General features: G+C 39.0%; 1 protein-coding gene across 1 annotated transcript; it reads left to right on the forward strand.

The window, feature by feature from the left end:
- Positions 1-3,170: 3,170 nt before the first annotated feature.
- LOC127103253 (probable amidase At4g34880) lies at positions 3,171-5,521 on the forward strand. The gene is made up of 5 exons (XM_051040516.1): positions 3,171-3,763; positions 3,904-4,115; positions 4,216-4,452; positions 4,718-4,910; positions 4,988-5,521. Exons 1-5 carry the CDS (start codon positions 3,218-3,220, stop codon positions 5,396-5,398), a joined length of 1,599 nt encoding a protein of 532 aa, XP_050896473.1. The 5' UTR covers positions 3,171-3,217; the 3' UTR covers positions 5,399-5,521.
- The last annotated feature ends 8,958 nt before the right edge of the window (positions 5,522-14,479 follow it).

The following is a 14,479-nucleotide window of genomic DNA, read 5'->3' on the forward strand; positions in this document are numbered from 1 at the left end:
AGATCATTTGTTATATTGTCATTGTTTTTTATTGGATACCTTAAATATTTTAGTATCATTGAACTCTAAATATTTCTTAAAAATTAAAGAGAGAGGATCTCTTTAAATAAAAAATGAAGTAATAGCATGATTTATAGACCTGATTAACAAATATATGAAAATAGAATGAATACCTGAGAATTATTTTTTTTAAATAACCACTATTTTCAAAAAAATAATCAAAAATAACCATTATTTCAAAAAAATCCAAAATAACCACCTTTCAAAACAGCTGCGTCAGTTGAACTGCCGCATCCATTTTGCATTAGAAGGAGGCGACAACATCAGTGATGCATGCTTTGAAGCATTGAATGTTGGCGCCAAGTGAGTTGGCGCATGCATTTTGGCCCATTAGGTGGCGCCAATGCTTCTGGCGCCTACATGTCTAGACATGTGTGGCGCATAGCCCTTTGGCGCATGTATTTTCTTACTCCTTTATAAACATCTCGCCCTGTATGCAATATTTTTCACACAACTCTTACCCTACAGCCACATTTTCTTTCATTCAATTTCACTCTCCTTCAAGTTTTTGAGTTTTAACCATGTCTGAATACATTCACAAGCGAAATGCCGCTTTAATTTTTTCCGTCGTTGCGTCTCCGATAAAGATTCGACTTTGGAATATATATTAATTTGAATATCTTAATCGGACGTTGAACAGTTGGTTAGATGGAGAAATTGGAGATGGTGAAAGGATTAGAAGAATCCAATGACTTGTGTCCACGTTCAAGGAAAATGGAGAAATGCGTGAATGGGTGGATATTAAGACTGACAGAGACGTTCATAGGATGATGCATTACATGTTCAAAATTGTTTTGATGGTTATAATCGCTTAGTTATTGTATTTTAATTGTTTTAGTTATTTGTGTTGTTGTTTATGTAATTGTATTTCCTCACAAACTTATAATATGAAATAAATTTAGTTTTTTCATATATTGCAACAGAGGTACATGTGAATTTATCTGGTTGTACTCGTTCCAACACTAGGACAATTAGTACGATTGTGACCTGGATGATGGCATGAACTATATAATCTAACCATTTTGTTCACCGTATCCATTTCGGTTCGAATGCGGATGCTGTTTGGGCGACCATTTTTCTTCCTTCGCATAACTTCGTTGTGCCAGACGATGTCCCTTGGATATTCTGGCCAGTAATCCTCTTTTGGCACTACAAAAAAACTAATTTTATAAACATTTGATAGGCTTTTGCCACTACGTTATAGTAGTCTATCGCAATCTATTGGACCACATTGGACCAGACGATGTAATACTCCTACACAACTCTATTTTAATTTAAAAATACTTATCAAATTATTTATCATATAATCGTGTCGTATTGTTGTACAGTTTATCTGGAGGCCATATATGGGTCTTGATCATCAGGTTAACCACGGCGATGTTGCAGTTTGGACAGCAAAGACACCAATTATTTGGTTCACTACTGTGGAGATGCACCAGAGTGACCGGGTAAAACTACAATTCGACATTCAGCAACAGATTCCAGAACCTCCGACGTGTTTGAGAGATTGGCATCAAAAAAGAGTTAATGCCCAATGAGATTATTCTGACTAGAGAGACTTCGTAAAAGAGATGTGTCGTCAATGGAGGAATCGACGACAACACATCTTAAACGAAGCATTCATCCATGGTGCAAGACCAACTCAACAATATATGGTATGGTTTAGGTCGGTAACAACACAACAATGTGTCTGAGCCACGGTATTTGATTGATCCACGCCAACTAGCTTTGTCATCATACGCCCAACAACAAGTCCCCGTCCAACACTAATATCAAACCATCCAAACCCAACAAACAACCTCACACCATCAACCTACCACATACACCCAACAACCAAACACTCAACTTCGCAACCCATTCATGTCATCCACCCAACCAACAAACATCCAACGTCACAATCCATTCATGTCACCCATCCAACCACAAAACCAAGAATCAAACCCTACCCACCAATAACCATACACATCAACCACAACCATCTATAGTCCAGATGATTCATATGGATCACTTCATCGTAGCCCCCCACCAATGACCACTCAAACATCCCATCACCAAAACACCCAACCATTGTTTAACTATAGTACATCCCATGAACCATTGCTTCGTTTCCAAAACGATTCAATGTTCCAATTCAGGCAACTATACCGTCCATAATCCACCCAACCACATCGACCTAACTACGATAACATGGACATCGAACTCCATTACGGAAGCGCCGTTGGCTAGAGTCCCTCCGGCTATTGGGAACAAATGATGACACATCTATTAAATACCGCTGGAACTTTTGCCGGACCTTCACACTAGTCATCATTGGATCAGGTCAGCACGCAAAGACCCCAACACCTCAGGAAAATTGTGGGAGACATCGAAGACAAACTAACGCACCTGGATGTGGAACAAAGGACGTTTTGATCGTGCCGGTCATTAAATTTTTGTCAATCACATGTAACTTTTATTATATCATGAATACAATTTTTTTTAACATTATATTTTATTATTTAATAAAAAAAATTAAAAAAAATAATACAAAGGTATATGCGTCAGATGAATTGGCGCATACACCAAAAGACAAATGCATGCGCCAGCTCACTTGGCGCCATCATTCAATGTTTCAAAGCATGTGTCAGGGATGTTGGCGCCTCTTTCTAATGCAAAATGGATATGTCAGTTCATCTGACGCATCTGTTTTGAAAGATGATTATTTTGATTTTTTTTTAAATAATGATTATTTTAAATATTTTTTAAAAAAATAGTGGTTATTTTTAAAAAAGAATCAATATCCAATGATAGAATTAAATATATATCCTTCAAAGTAATAAATCACTTTCTTCCTGAAGAGGATAAAAGAAGAAAACAGATAGAGAGAAGAAAAATATATATAAAAGGACAAAGTTTCTGGGTCCCCACACCGCTGCATCTTCTAATGAAAATGTGTTGCTTCAGCAATGCTGGTCTAGTCCAAAATTCTTTCTCTTTTAACTACAATTATAGATAGATTTTGTAGAATTAAAACAAAACATCAAAAATTAAAAGTAACTAATATTTTATTTGCAAAGACTAAAAACAAATAAAATTTTATAATTTGCATAGAATAAAAGTATAGTGAAACTTTTTAAATAACATAAAGTATAGTCAATGGGGTGGTTTGAGGCTGACGATGGATTTAGCATATGCTTCCCCTTTGTTCCCTTTCCTTGTGCTAGTAACTTTCGTTTCTATGCTATCATCATCATCATCAACCACCTTGGCCAGTGGATTCTCAATCAAGGAAGCAACTGTGCAAGATCTCCAACTAGCTTTCCAAACAAACCAACTAACATCAAGACAACTTGTTGAGTTCTACCTCAACCAAATCAAAATCCAAAACCCACTTCTCAAAGGAGTGTTGGAAGTGAATCCAGATGCACTAACACAAGCAGATGCAGCTGACAAAGAGAGAAGGGAAAAGGCACCAAGTTCTCTATCAAGGTTGCATGGGATACCTATTTTGGTTAAGGATAATATTGCAACTAAGGATAAACTGAACACTACTGCAGGCTCTTATGCACTACTTGGATCAGTGGTGCCAAGAGATGCAGGTGTAGTTACCAAGTTAAGAAAAGCTGGGGCTATCATTTTAGGGAAAGCCACATTGAGTGAGTGGGCGCATTACAGGGATTCTGATATTCCTAGTGGTTGGAGTGCCAGAGGTGGACAAGGAAAGGTATGTAGTTTACTACTTATTTTGGTACATAATGATGCTACAAGTAATTGAGTGAGTGATGGCTAAATCAAATTCTGAAACTTGTATCAAAGATTCTAGAAAATAAAGAGGATTTCACACATGTGCTTTGTGTTGTGCAGAATCCATATACATTGGGTGAACCCTGTGGTTCAAGTAGTGGATCAGCAATATCAGTAGCTGCAAATTTGGTGACTGTATCGCTTGGCACCGAAACCGATGGCTCCATTTTATGCCCTTCAAGTATGAACTCAGTAGTAGGCATCAAACCCACAGTTGGTCTCACTAGTAGAGCGGGTGTAGTTCCAATTAGTCCAAGGCAAGACACTGTTGGGTAAGCTTATATACTGCAGTTTATCTGCACTTCTATTGTGTTGTATTTATTATATGTCAGTGCACTAAATTTGTGACACCAATTATATGGTTTTGTATAGGCCAATTTGCAGGACTGTATCAGATGCTGCTTATGTTCTTGAAACCATAGCAGGCATTGATACTCTTGATAAAGCAACGATTGGAGCATCAAAGTATATATCAAAAGGCGGGTATGCTCAGTTTCTAAAGAAAGATGGACTAAAAGGAAAGAGGTTAGGAGTAGTGAGACAATTCTACGAGTTTGGAAATGGCACTTTGCTGGATGAAACTTTCAAGCTACACCTAAAAACATTAAGGTGATTAACTTCTAACACATGAAGCTTCGATAAGTCTCTTATGCTTACATACATTAGTATTTATAACCTGTGCAACTCTTGTTTGTAAGTTATTTAAAACCGTAAAATGAAAGCTTGTCGCTCCAACTTTCGATGATATTTGCTTTGAATCTTTCTGTGTTCATAACATAATAGGAAGAGTAGGTATATCAAACACAATTTAAACTGTCCATTCATCAGACCTATGTTAGAATTTGAAGATTGATAACATTGATGACATTATCAGGCAAAGAGGTGCAGTTTTGGTCGACAATTTGAAGATTGATGACATTGATGAAATTATGAATGATCAAAGTGAAATTATTGCTTTGAACTTTGAATTCAAATTGTCCTTGAATGCATACCTGAAAGACTTAATTGCTTCACCAGTGAAAAGTTTGGCAGATGTGATAGATTTCAACCAGAAACATTCCAAATTGGTGAGAGTATATATGTGATTTCGTTAATCAATATTTAAAAAGATATCATCTTATGGCTTTTGTATCAAAAATTGTAGGAGAAACTTGATGAGTATGGCCAAGATCTTATGGTAGCAGCTGAAAAGACAAATGGGATTGGGAAAGTAGAGGAACAGGCACTATTAAACCTGACAAGATGGTCACAAAATGGGTTTGAGAAAGTGATGAAAAGATATAAACTTGATGCTGTGGTAACACCTTTTTCATCCTTTAGCAGCATACTTGGTATTGGAGGTTATCCTGGAGTGAGTGTTCCAGCAGGATATGAAAAGGGTGAGCCATTTGGAATTTGCTTTGGAGGTTTGAAAGGCTCAGAGCCAAAGCTGATAGAAATTGCTTATTCATTTGAGCAAGCAACTTTGATCAGAAAGCCACCACCCTTAAGGAAGTTGGAAGTTGGAAGGAATAATGATTTAGAGCTAAAAAAAAATCAAAAGCTGGGATTTTGACAAAAACGCAATGGATTCTTCTGTTTGAAATGAAATAAAACTTTGTTTCAATTTTCTAACTCAGGTGGAATCTTTATTGTCATATAAGTGGTCTTTCTTTAAAGATCCAAAGTTTGTTTGTTATATCTTTGAGTTTTTTTTAATCCATTATACTTCGTCTCTAAACAACTCATCTAATTTTAATTTTATTAGGACAAGTCTACATAACTCATATTAGATTCCACAATTCTCCATTAAACCTATAGAGAATTTCAATCAATCTTGACGAACAAGATTGTTATCACCCAAACAATGACAATAACATAAAAGAACAATAGAGAAAGAAAGAGAGTAAGGAACGATGAAGGAGAAGAGTAATAAAATTCTGCAGAGTTTCTCTCTGCCACAAACTGTTGAAAATTTCTTTCACTTTGCAACTGCAAAATACTGTGAATTACAAAGTTATGAATACTTTATTCACTTTATTACAAAAATAAAGGGTTGCTCCCTCTATTTATAGATTTAGGTTAATTTAGACATCAATGTTGGTGTAAGCCCTAGAGGCCAATACTTTTGGTACTTGTATCGAATTGTTTATTAATAATAAAAGGTTTTTTCTTTATTATGTTTGTTTAATAAAGTCCTTATAATAGATAGTCCATTTAATGTATCAAGTGTGACTTAATCATGAGATCACATTAAACATAAGGACACTATTCTTAAAGTATCCGTAGTCGAGCTTTATTGTGAAGTGGGATAACATTAAAGCATGAAGACTATTATGTTTATAGACTGACGATCACATCTCATGATCATGGATAAGGAGTTATCAAGTCTCAAACATAGGTATGAATATTAAGAGTAATATTTATACTGGATTGACCCGCTATGAGAATACTACATAAAATATTATGCAAAGTGTCATAAGTTATTCTCATGGTGATAATGGTGTATACCACCCTTCGACCTGAAACCACTATGGACCCTAGATGTAGAGTCGAGTGTCTTATTGTTGATCAAACGTTGTCCGTAATTGGATGACCATAAAGACAGTTGATGGGTACTCCACGAAGCATGTTAAGGGATATGAGTGACCTAGATGGAATTTGCCCATCCCGCGTAACAGGATAAATGTCTATGGGTCCAATATTGAACTGGACAAGGATGACACGGTTTATGCCTTGTGTTCAATATAGACATAAGGGCAAAAGGATAATTATACACATAATTATTATCACAGAAGGATTTGTCAGATCACATGACATTTTCGTGTCTTAGGTAGCAGTGATGTGTTGCTAGACACCGCTCACTGTTTATTATGTTAAATGCGTGATTTAATATGATTGTCAATGTCGCGAAAACCTATAAGGTCACACACAAGGACAGATTGATGAGAGATAGAGTAATTAAGGAACACTGTAATGTACGGTGCCCTTAAGTGAATTATAGAACATCATAAGGTACGGTGTACTTAAGTAGAATACGAAATATGGTAAGTGTAACACCTCAAAATTTGCCCTCCTCTCTTGGGACTAGCTTAACATATTGCATTGCATTTCTTAGGTCATTAGGCATTGCATCTTTGCATATCATGTGGCTACTTTGAGCAAGTCATCCTCCTAGGTCTTGATCAGAAGATAAAGAGGTTAAGGTGCAAGTTGGGGTTTCATTGGATTGATCATTAACCATCTGAGGATGTGTGATTCAAATTAGGGTTTCTTGGTTGTTCAAGAAGATTGAGTTTTATCTTATGGGAAGTGGTACATCATCATCATCATGGTTTTGTCATCACCAAGAGATTCATTATGCTTGATCAGATACCTTGAGATTAGGGTTTTGACCTCTGGTCAACCCTAATCATCTGCATTGTGCCAATCAGGGCTTGTCAAGGAGATGGGGTTTTCAATGGATATGGGGATCATCATATGATTATATTGAGCTTATGGAAGCTAGGGTTTCATCATTGAGCCATTTCATCAGGAGTTTGAAGCTCAAGTTGATCAGTACACAGCTGAAATTCATCTGTCAGTCAGAAAAAGCCAACCACAGGTCAACTGATGGATTTGGAGGTGGGAGAGGGCTAGAGACACTTCATTCATGTCTAAACAAGTTTCATTTGACATTTCAAACATCAAGAATGAAGAAAATAAAGTCAGATGAAAACTTTCCAAAAATAGAGAGTGACTTGTAATTCAAAACTGCCAAAAATGGAAAGGTTTTCTCCTTAAAATTACATGTCCAAAAATGCTTCAAATGAAATTTTGTCCAACATGAAAGTTGTAGATCTTGCTCTCACCTTTCCAAAAAGTCCAAGAACATGAATTTCTCATTTGTGGTTGGCAAGTTATGGATTGATCATTGTCCAAAAAAGTTGGATTTCAAAGTTGCATAACTTTTGATTCACAAGGCCAAATGGAGTGAGACTTTTTTGAGCAAAATTCTGATGTCCTCTATCCAAAACAAGCATTACATTTCATGAATTGTGCTCACATAAAAAGTCCATTTTTCAAGTGAACCAATTTTGAATATTGGAGGAAAAAAGGTGTTTTTGAAAAATAAGCATGGTTTTCACATGATTTCACTTGCACTAGCTCACAAACATCATTTCAAACTTGCTGCAACCAGAAAATTCTACTGTTACATTGGTTTTGCAAGTGAGGGTGAATTGGCCATTTTTACCATTTAGCATGAAAATGTGATTTGGTCTAAACACTTGCATTAACACTAATTAGGATTAACAACATGTTTAACATAACATATATATTGCTAATCCTAACTGTTTTTCAGATTAACACTTCATTCTAACAGATCTAGATATGAAAATCACCAAATTCTTCATCTTTTTCTCTCATTTTTTTTGCAATTTTCTTCAAAAGCCTTGCCAAGATCTTCATCAATCCATGATCCATGAACATTTTGGAAGCTAATTGAATCAGGATTTCATCATTTCCAAGCCAATTCGTGGACTGTTGCATCAAGCTTCAACAATGGCAATTCAAGTTTTGAGCTAGATCCAAGGCAATTGAGCAACAAACCTTGTTCCATTCATCAACTCAAGCATCATAGAAGATCTGTTTTGGCATTACAAGGTGTAAAACGCACGATTCAACAACTGTCATCCAAAGAAGGTCAGATTTCGACTTTAACTATTCATGAAATTGTTTGATGCTTCTTGTAGATCTTTCTTAGTAGATCATTCTGCACTTTGTTCCATTAAATTTGGTTGAGAAACGAATAAGTTTGTTGAGACCTTTCCATTGATGTATGGTTTGTTGAATTTGGTGAAAATTGTTCATGAGTGTATGAAGGTATGAACACGCGTATGAGTGTTGAAATAATTTCCTGAAAAGTTGTTTCGATCCAAAGTAGCGTTACTGTTCATGTTATTAGATGTTAGCGCACTCAGGATTTGAACAGGTTCCGCCTTCGATCCTGGCTTCAGCGCATTCCACCTTTTGCCTTTTCTTTTTTTTCTCATATGCTTCATGCTTCACATGCTGTTCATTTCACTTTTTTTTTTTTATTTTTTCCATTACTTCCAAAAATCATATCTCATGAAATAATTGTCCAAATTAACTGAAATTTTTTCCACCATGATCCTTGTAATCTCTAGTATTTTTTGGTGATTTTTGTGGAAATTGTGCATGTGTGGATTTCTGTTTTGGCTAGGGTTTGTTTGGATGTGTCATTTGTTGCACCTTGCTTGGTATTTTGATCATGAAATGATGATGCTTAATTGGAAATTCCTGAAATTTTGTGTGCATAATCTAGACACCTTGAGAAGCATTTTGGTATATGGTTTGTGATTTTCGCATTCCTGGATTGTGAGATATGCTATGATCTTTGGAGGTGTGACAATTTGTGTCACACCATTTCATGTCCAACTTCATGATTATTGTTACCATGCCATATGAACTCAAAATGGTCTGAATTTTTGCATGTTGATACTCCTGGATGTTAGGTTTACTTGTGAATTTTTCTGGAATTTTTGAATGCATTTCCTATTTGTTTGAGAATTTCTCCTCTGTTTGACCAATTGTGAACCTTTTGTGAGTCATGATCTCATATGTTTTGTGAAATTCTGGTGGTTTATTGGATGGATCTGAAATTTGGCATGTGTACTATAGACAACTGGAAGTTTGCCATGGCTTTGATTTGGTTCATTTATCATGTGTAGTTTCTGTTTTATGCTTGCTTGAAATTGATACATGATTTAATGCTTTGTATGAGCTTGTTTGAGTATGCTTTGGCTTGATGAATTTAATTGACTTGCTTCCCATTGTCGAAATGGCCTGAAATTTGGTGTGATGATCCTTTAATTAATGCTATTTAGCCATGAAATTTTTGGTAATTTATTGGAAGGTTTGTGAGTTGATTTGAATTGGATCTTTCTGTTTGGTCCTATGAGGTTCTAAATTACATGCTTTGTACTCTTTGCCTCATGAAATGATAATACTTGATGATATGAACATGAGACCAATTGGATTTGATTATTAATTGATTGATCTTGATTTTGGATAAGTTTCATGTTCTGTTTTGACTTATTGATCCTATTTTGACCCTAGTCTTGTACTAGTGGTTTGTGTTCTCACATTTGAGCTTTGTTTCAGGTCAAAGAGCACAATTGCTTATACTTGATGATGTGCACTCAATTGGGATTGGTTTATTGCTTGTTTATGACTAACTTGAGTTTGTTTTGTAGGCATTGAGACTTATGCTTAGGCCTTGTGGCTTGCACCTTTGTGCATTGATGCTTGTTATCTGTTTGTGTTGTGGACTTGTAATTTTCTGTTTGACTTTTGCTTGTCTGGTATACTGATTATGTTGGATTGATTTCAGGTACCTTAGTTGCTATAGTTCATTGTGAACTTGCTTGTGCTGCTGCTTGGTTGTGTTAACCAATTGAGGTAGAATCACTAACTCCATGTAGTCTGGAAGACCTGGCCTGTTACTTGGCCAGGCACCTGTCTGAAGTCCTCCTTAAGAGGCAATGTTTGTGCTTGTTTATTTTTGTCCCCAAGCAGGAAAAGACCTTTGTTAAGGCAATTGGCAGACACAAGAGGTGTGTAGTCCACCTCCTGCTAATCTGTTGAGTCGTCCCTTGGCTCACATTACATGTTGATGCCTTGAGGATATTAACCCAAGATCAGTTGAGTCAGTGTCATAAGTGTAGAAGGGTTCCCACTTTCTGGACCCACACTTCTTTGTCTGAAGCTCTCCCTGGCCAGGGATAAGAGCTGTGAAGTCTTATCTTCACTCCCTATTTCATCTGCTTCACCCTGACGCTCAATGTCAGGGTTAAGAGCTAACATCACCTGATACAGTTGGCTTGCTTTTGCAGCCTAACCCTTGTTTGAGCCACCTCTGTCTGTATATAGTGTGTGCTATTTGTGATTGTTTGCTTTGATTGCTTTGCCTGTTTAGGATTAGCTTGCTGCCTGTGCAAGTTAGGATAGAAACCATAACTTAGGGATGATATGCATGATAACATCTAGGCTCGAGTACAGCTCCCTAGTAGTGTGTCTCCCTTTGTATCTGGTTAGGTTAGAATTTCTTTCCCGTTCAGGGGAACTACGTTGCCCTGATCCTCATACCAGATGAGGTACGTAGGCAGGAGATCGTACGAGATCTCTCCGGGCACCCCTTTTTCTTTTTATGTGTGTTTGCTTGACAGTTGCTAGGCTCGAGTTCCCGACTCCTTAGTAACTTGTTGCTTGTTCCTTCTTGTGTGTGTAGGAGATGGATGTAAGCCCAGCCATTGGCCTTCCGTATCCTCTTGTTGTGTGTTTGGAGTCCGGTATAAGTCCATCAAGTGGCATCTGGTTTCCAGTGTGGGTTTGTTTGGTTCGGAAGCTGATGTAAGTCCAGCGATTGGCGTTCGGGTTCCATGTTTGCCTTTTTGCGTGTGTTTTGTTTCGGCGTGCGTAAGCCGAACTACGGTAGCTCTGATTCTCGTTCCAGACGAGATACGTAGGCATAGGATGCGATATCCTAGCGAGCCCTCTTCCCCCTTCTCCCACCTGTGTGGTTCTCAGTGTGTGTGTGTGATGTTTGTTTTAGCAACCTTTTCTTTCTTTTAGAGCGTGGATCCCGTCGAGTACGACGGATGCGTAGGGGTGCTAATACCTTCCCTTCGCATAACCGACTCCCGATCCCATTCTCTTTGGTCGCGAGACCATGCTTTTCCCAGGTTTACTTCGAGCGTTTCCTTTCCCTCTTTTGGGATAAATAACGCACGGTGGCGGCTCTGTGTTGTTTTGTTTTAGCCCGCCGGTTGTTTTTCGCGGATGCGACAGCTGGCGACTCTGCTGGGGACTAGAAGTTGACCTTTTTGCTGGTCCATCTTCCCTAAGCGAGTCTCTCCTAGCGTTCTAGGATAGTTTAGGTTGTTTGTGCCGCTTTATTTATTGCATTTATTATTCTGATTGTGTATATATTTGCATAAATATTTGCATGCATCATACTATCATGTTGCTGTCCTCTATACAGGTGGTTCCTCTGTTTTGGGGTGGGTGTTCTGAGTGGGGCTAAAACCCAGGCCCGAGTATACACCTAGGATTAGTGTGGTCTCATGTTTCCTCTTTCATGTTAGTTCAACATGTGTTTGGCAACGTGATGTACCACAAGCCGGACGAGGTTCTTTTGAGGGTGCTCTTCCTTTGTGGGGTACTCCACTCTGGTTGAGTCACCTCATCTGAGCTATTGACTCTGGTGACCGATCATTTCCCGGATCTTTGGTTTAGACGATCTTAAGGGAGCTACAATGGCACACCCGAAAGGGCAAACCCATTGAGTATCTCTGCCCGATTGTCGAGACTATTATCCGCCTTAGGATAACCTGATTAGAATTTACCTGTGAGGGGAGGGTGATTCTTACAGATGCATGTTCAGATGGTGACTTTGATGGTGACCATTGATTCAACAGTTGATCAGAGTCATATTTATAAGTCGGATTTATGGACATTTATTGCTGAGACGCCGGAGTGCTGTCCGTGTTATTTATCAGTGGGGATCCGTTTATTTCAGGATTCCCCGGGCCGATTCAGAGGATTGTGGTTATCTGCTCAGAGATTGTCTGGTGATGATGGTGATGTATCTTTCAGTTCCGTTTATTTCGGAGCTCCCGAGTCGGGCTTGTGTTTGCTCCGTACCTCAGATGGTTGTGATCAGTTCAGAAATCAGGGTTGTGATTCAGGGCAACAGATGATCAGATGACTTGGAGGATGGCACTATGCATTGCATTCATTCATCAGCATCATCACATTTTGCATTTACCTGCATCTAACACATGTTTATCCATATGCAGGGACATTTTTGATTGAGATCCTGATTGAGAGATTTCTTTGCTCATACATGAGGACCGGTTTGAAGCATGATGTTGCCTATAGTTTCTTTGACACAGAGATCGGTGTGCTAAAGGAGATGATAGCATTGATTACGCTCGACCATGTGGGGATGTTTAGAGAGGCATACGGTGGTATTCTGAAGATGGTTTTCAGGCTCACAGACAGTGACAGAAGCGCCATTCATACTCTTCTCCAGTTTTATGACCCGGGTTTGAGATGTTTCGTGTTCCCGGACTACTTGTTGGGACCTCTGATGGAGGACTATGCCAGTATCCTGGATATGCAGATCCGAGATCAGATTCCTTTCTGTGCCATTAGGGGAGAGCCTGACATCCGTGAGATTTCCCGTGCTCTTTATTTGAGTCCGGAGATGACCAAGGAAGGTTTGAAGGAGAAAGGAAAATTACCGGGTTTTCATTTGAGTTTCTTGGAGGCCAAAGCCAAGGAACATGCTGCTGTGGGTAGTTGGAAGACGGTTTGTGTTGTGATTGCTGTGAGCATTTATGGGACCATCCTGTTTCCTAATCAGAAGAACTTTGTGGACATTAATGCTATTAGGTTGTTTATGCAGAGGAATCCCATTCCTACTCTGATCGGAGATGTCTATTACTCGGTCCATAACCGGAATGAGAAGCGGCGTGGGGGACTGATCCGATGTTGTGCTCAGTTGCTGTATAAGTGGTTTATGGGGTATTTGCCTTCCAAGGGTGCCTTTGCTTTTCTCGATCCTACTGTCAAGTGGTCATTCAGATTGATGGGTTTGCGGGCCGCTGATATAGCTTGGACTCATAACGGTATGGCTGGACGGGATTTCATATATAGCTGTGGGAGTCTTCCCAATGTGCCTCTTGTAGGAGTATAGGGTTGCATCAATTACAACCCGGTGCTTCTTAGGAGACAGATGGGGTTTGCTGTGGGGGGTCCTCCTCTCGGGCGAGAGATTCAGGAGTCCTTCTATTTCCCGATTGAGGGCAATCAGGCCAAGTTGAGACAAGTGTTGGATGAGTGGCGTGACATTCAGAGAAAGGGCAAAGTTCCTTATGGCAAGGTTAACACCCGGTATTTTCCTCTATTTGATGATTGGCTTCGGAAGAGGATCGAGATCACACATCTACCATTTCCGGGAGGTGATCCTGGGTGTCCTTTGATTGAGGGTCCGCGTTCTTCTGTCAGTATGGAAGAATTCCTCGAGATGAAGAGAGCCAGAGATCAGTTACTTGCAGAGAAAGCTGAGTTGGAGATGAGTGTTGCTCGGATTCAGAGGGCTAATCAGGAGATCAGAGTGAAGATGGAAGATCAGGATAAGCGACATGCCCTGGAAGCAAAGCGCTTTGAGATGGATACTGCCTACTATGGGAAGATCAGCCAAGCCCTAGCATCGTCGACAAAGGAGCACGACATCACGAAGGAGAAGCTAGCCAGAGCCTCAAAGGTCATTGAAGATGAGAAGAGGAGGCAAATCCTCGTGAGAGATTAGAAAGAAGACAGAGTCAGAGTTCTTATTGCTGAGTGGGAGGCAAAGCTGAAGATCAAGGAAGCAGAGAACATGAAGATCATCGCCGAGAGAGATCATTACATCGCCGAGAGAGATCATTACATTGCTGAGAGAGATCATTACTTCAGGCAGATGAAGATTCACCAGAAGGAGGTGGGGAGATTACAGCAGGAGAACACCGAGCTCAGGTTCGCTGCAGAGTTTGCGAGGATGGTCGATGATATAGGGCCTTCTATGGGACCTTCGTCGGGATAGACCTTT

Source organism: Lathyrus oleraceus, chromosome 7 (assembly GCF_024323335.1).
Source record: "Lathyrus oleraceus cultivar Zhongwan6 chromosome 7, CAAS_Psat_ZW6_1.0, whole genome shotgun sequence".
In the NCBI taxonomy this organism is placed as follows: domain Eukaryota; kingdom Viridiplantae; phylum Streptophyta; class Magnoliopsida; order Fabales; family Fabaceae; genus Lathyrus; species Lathyrus oleraceus.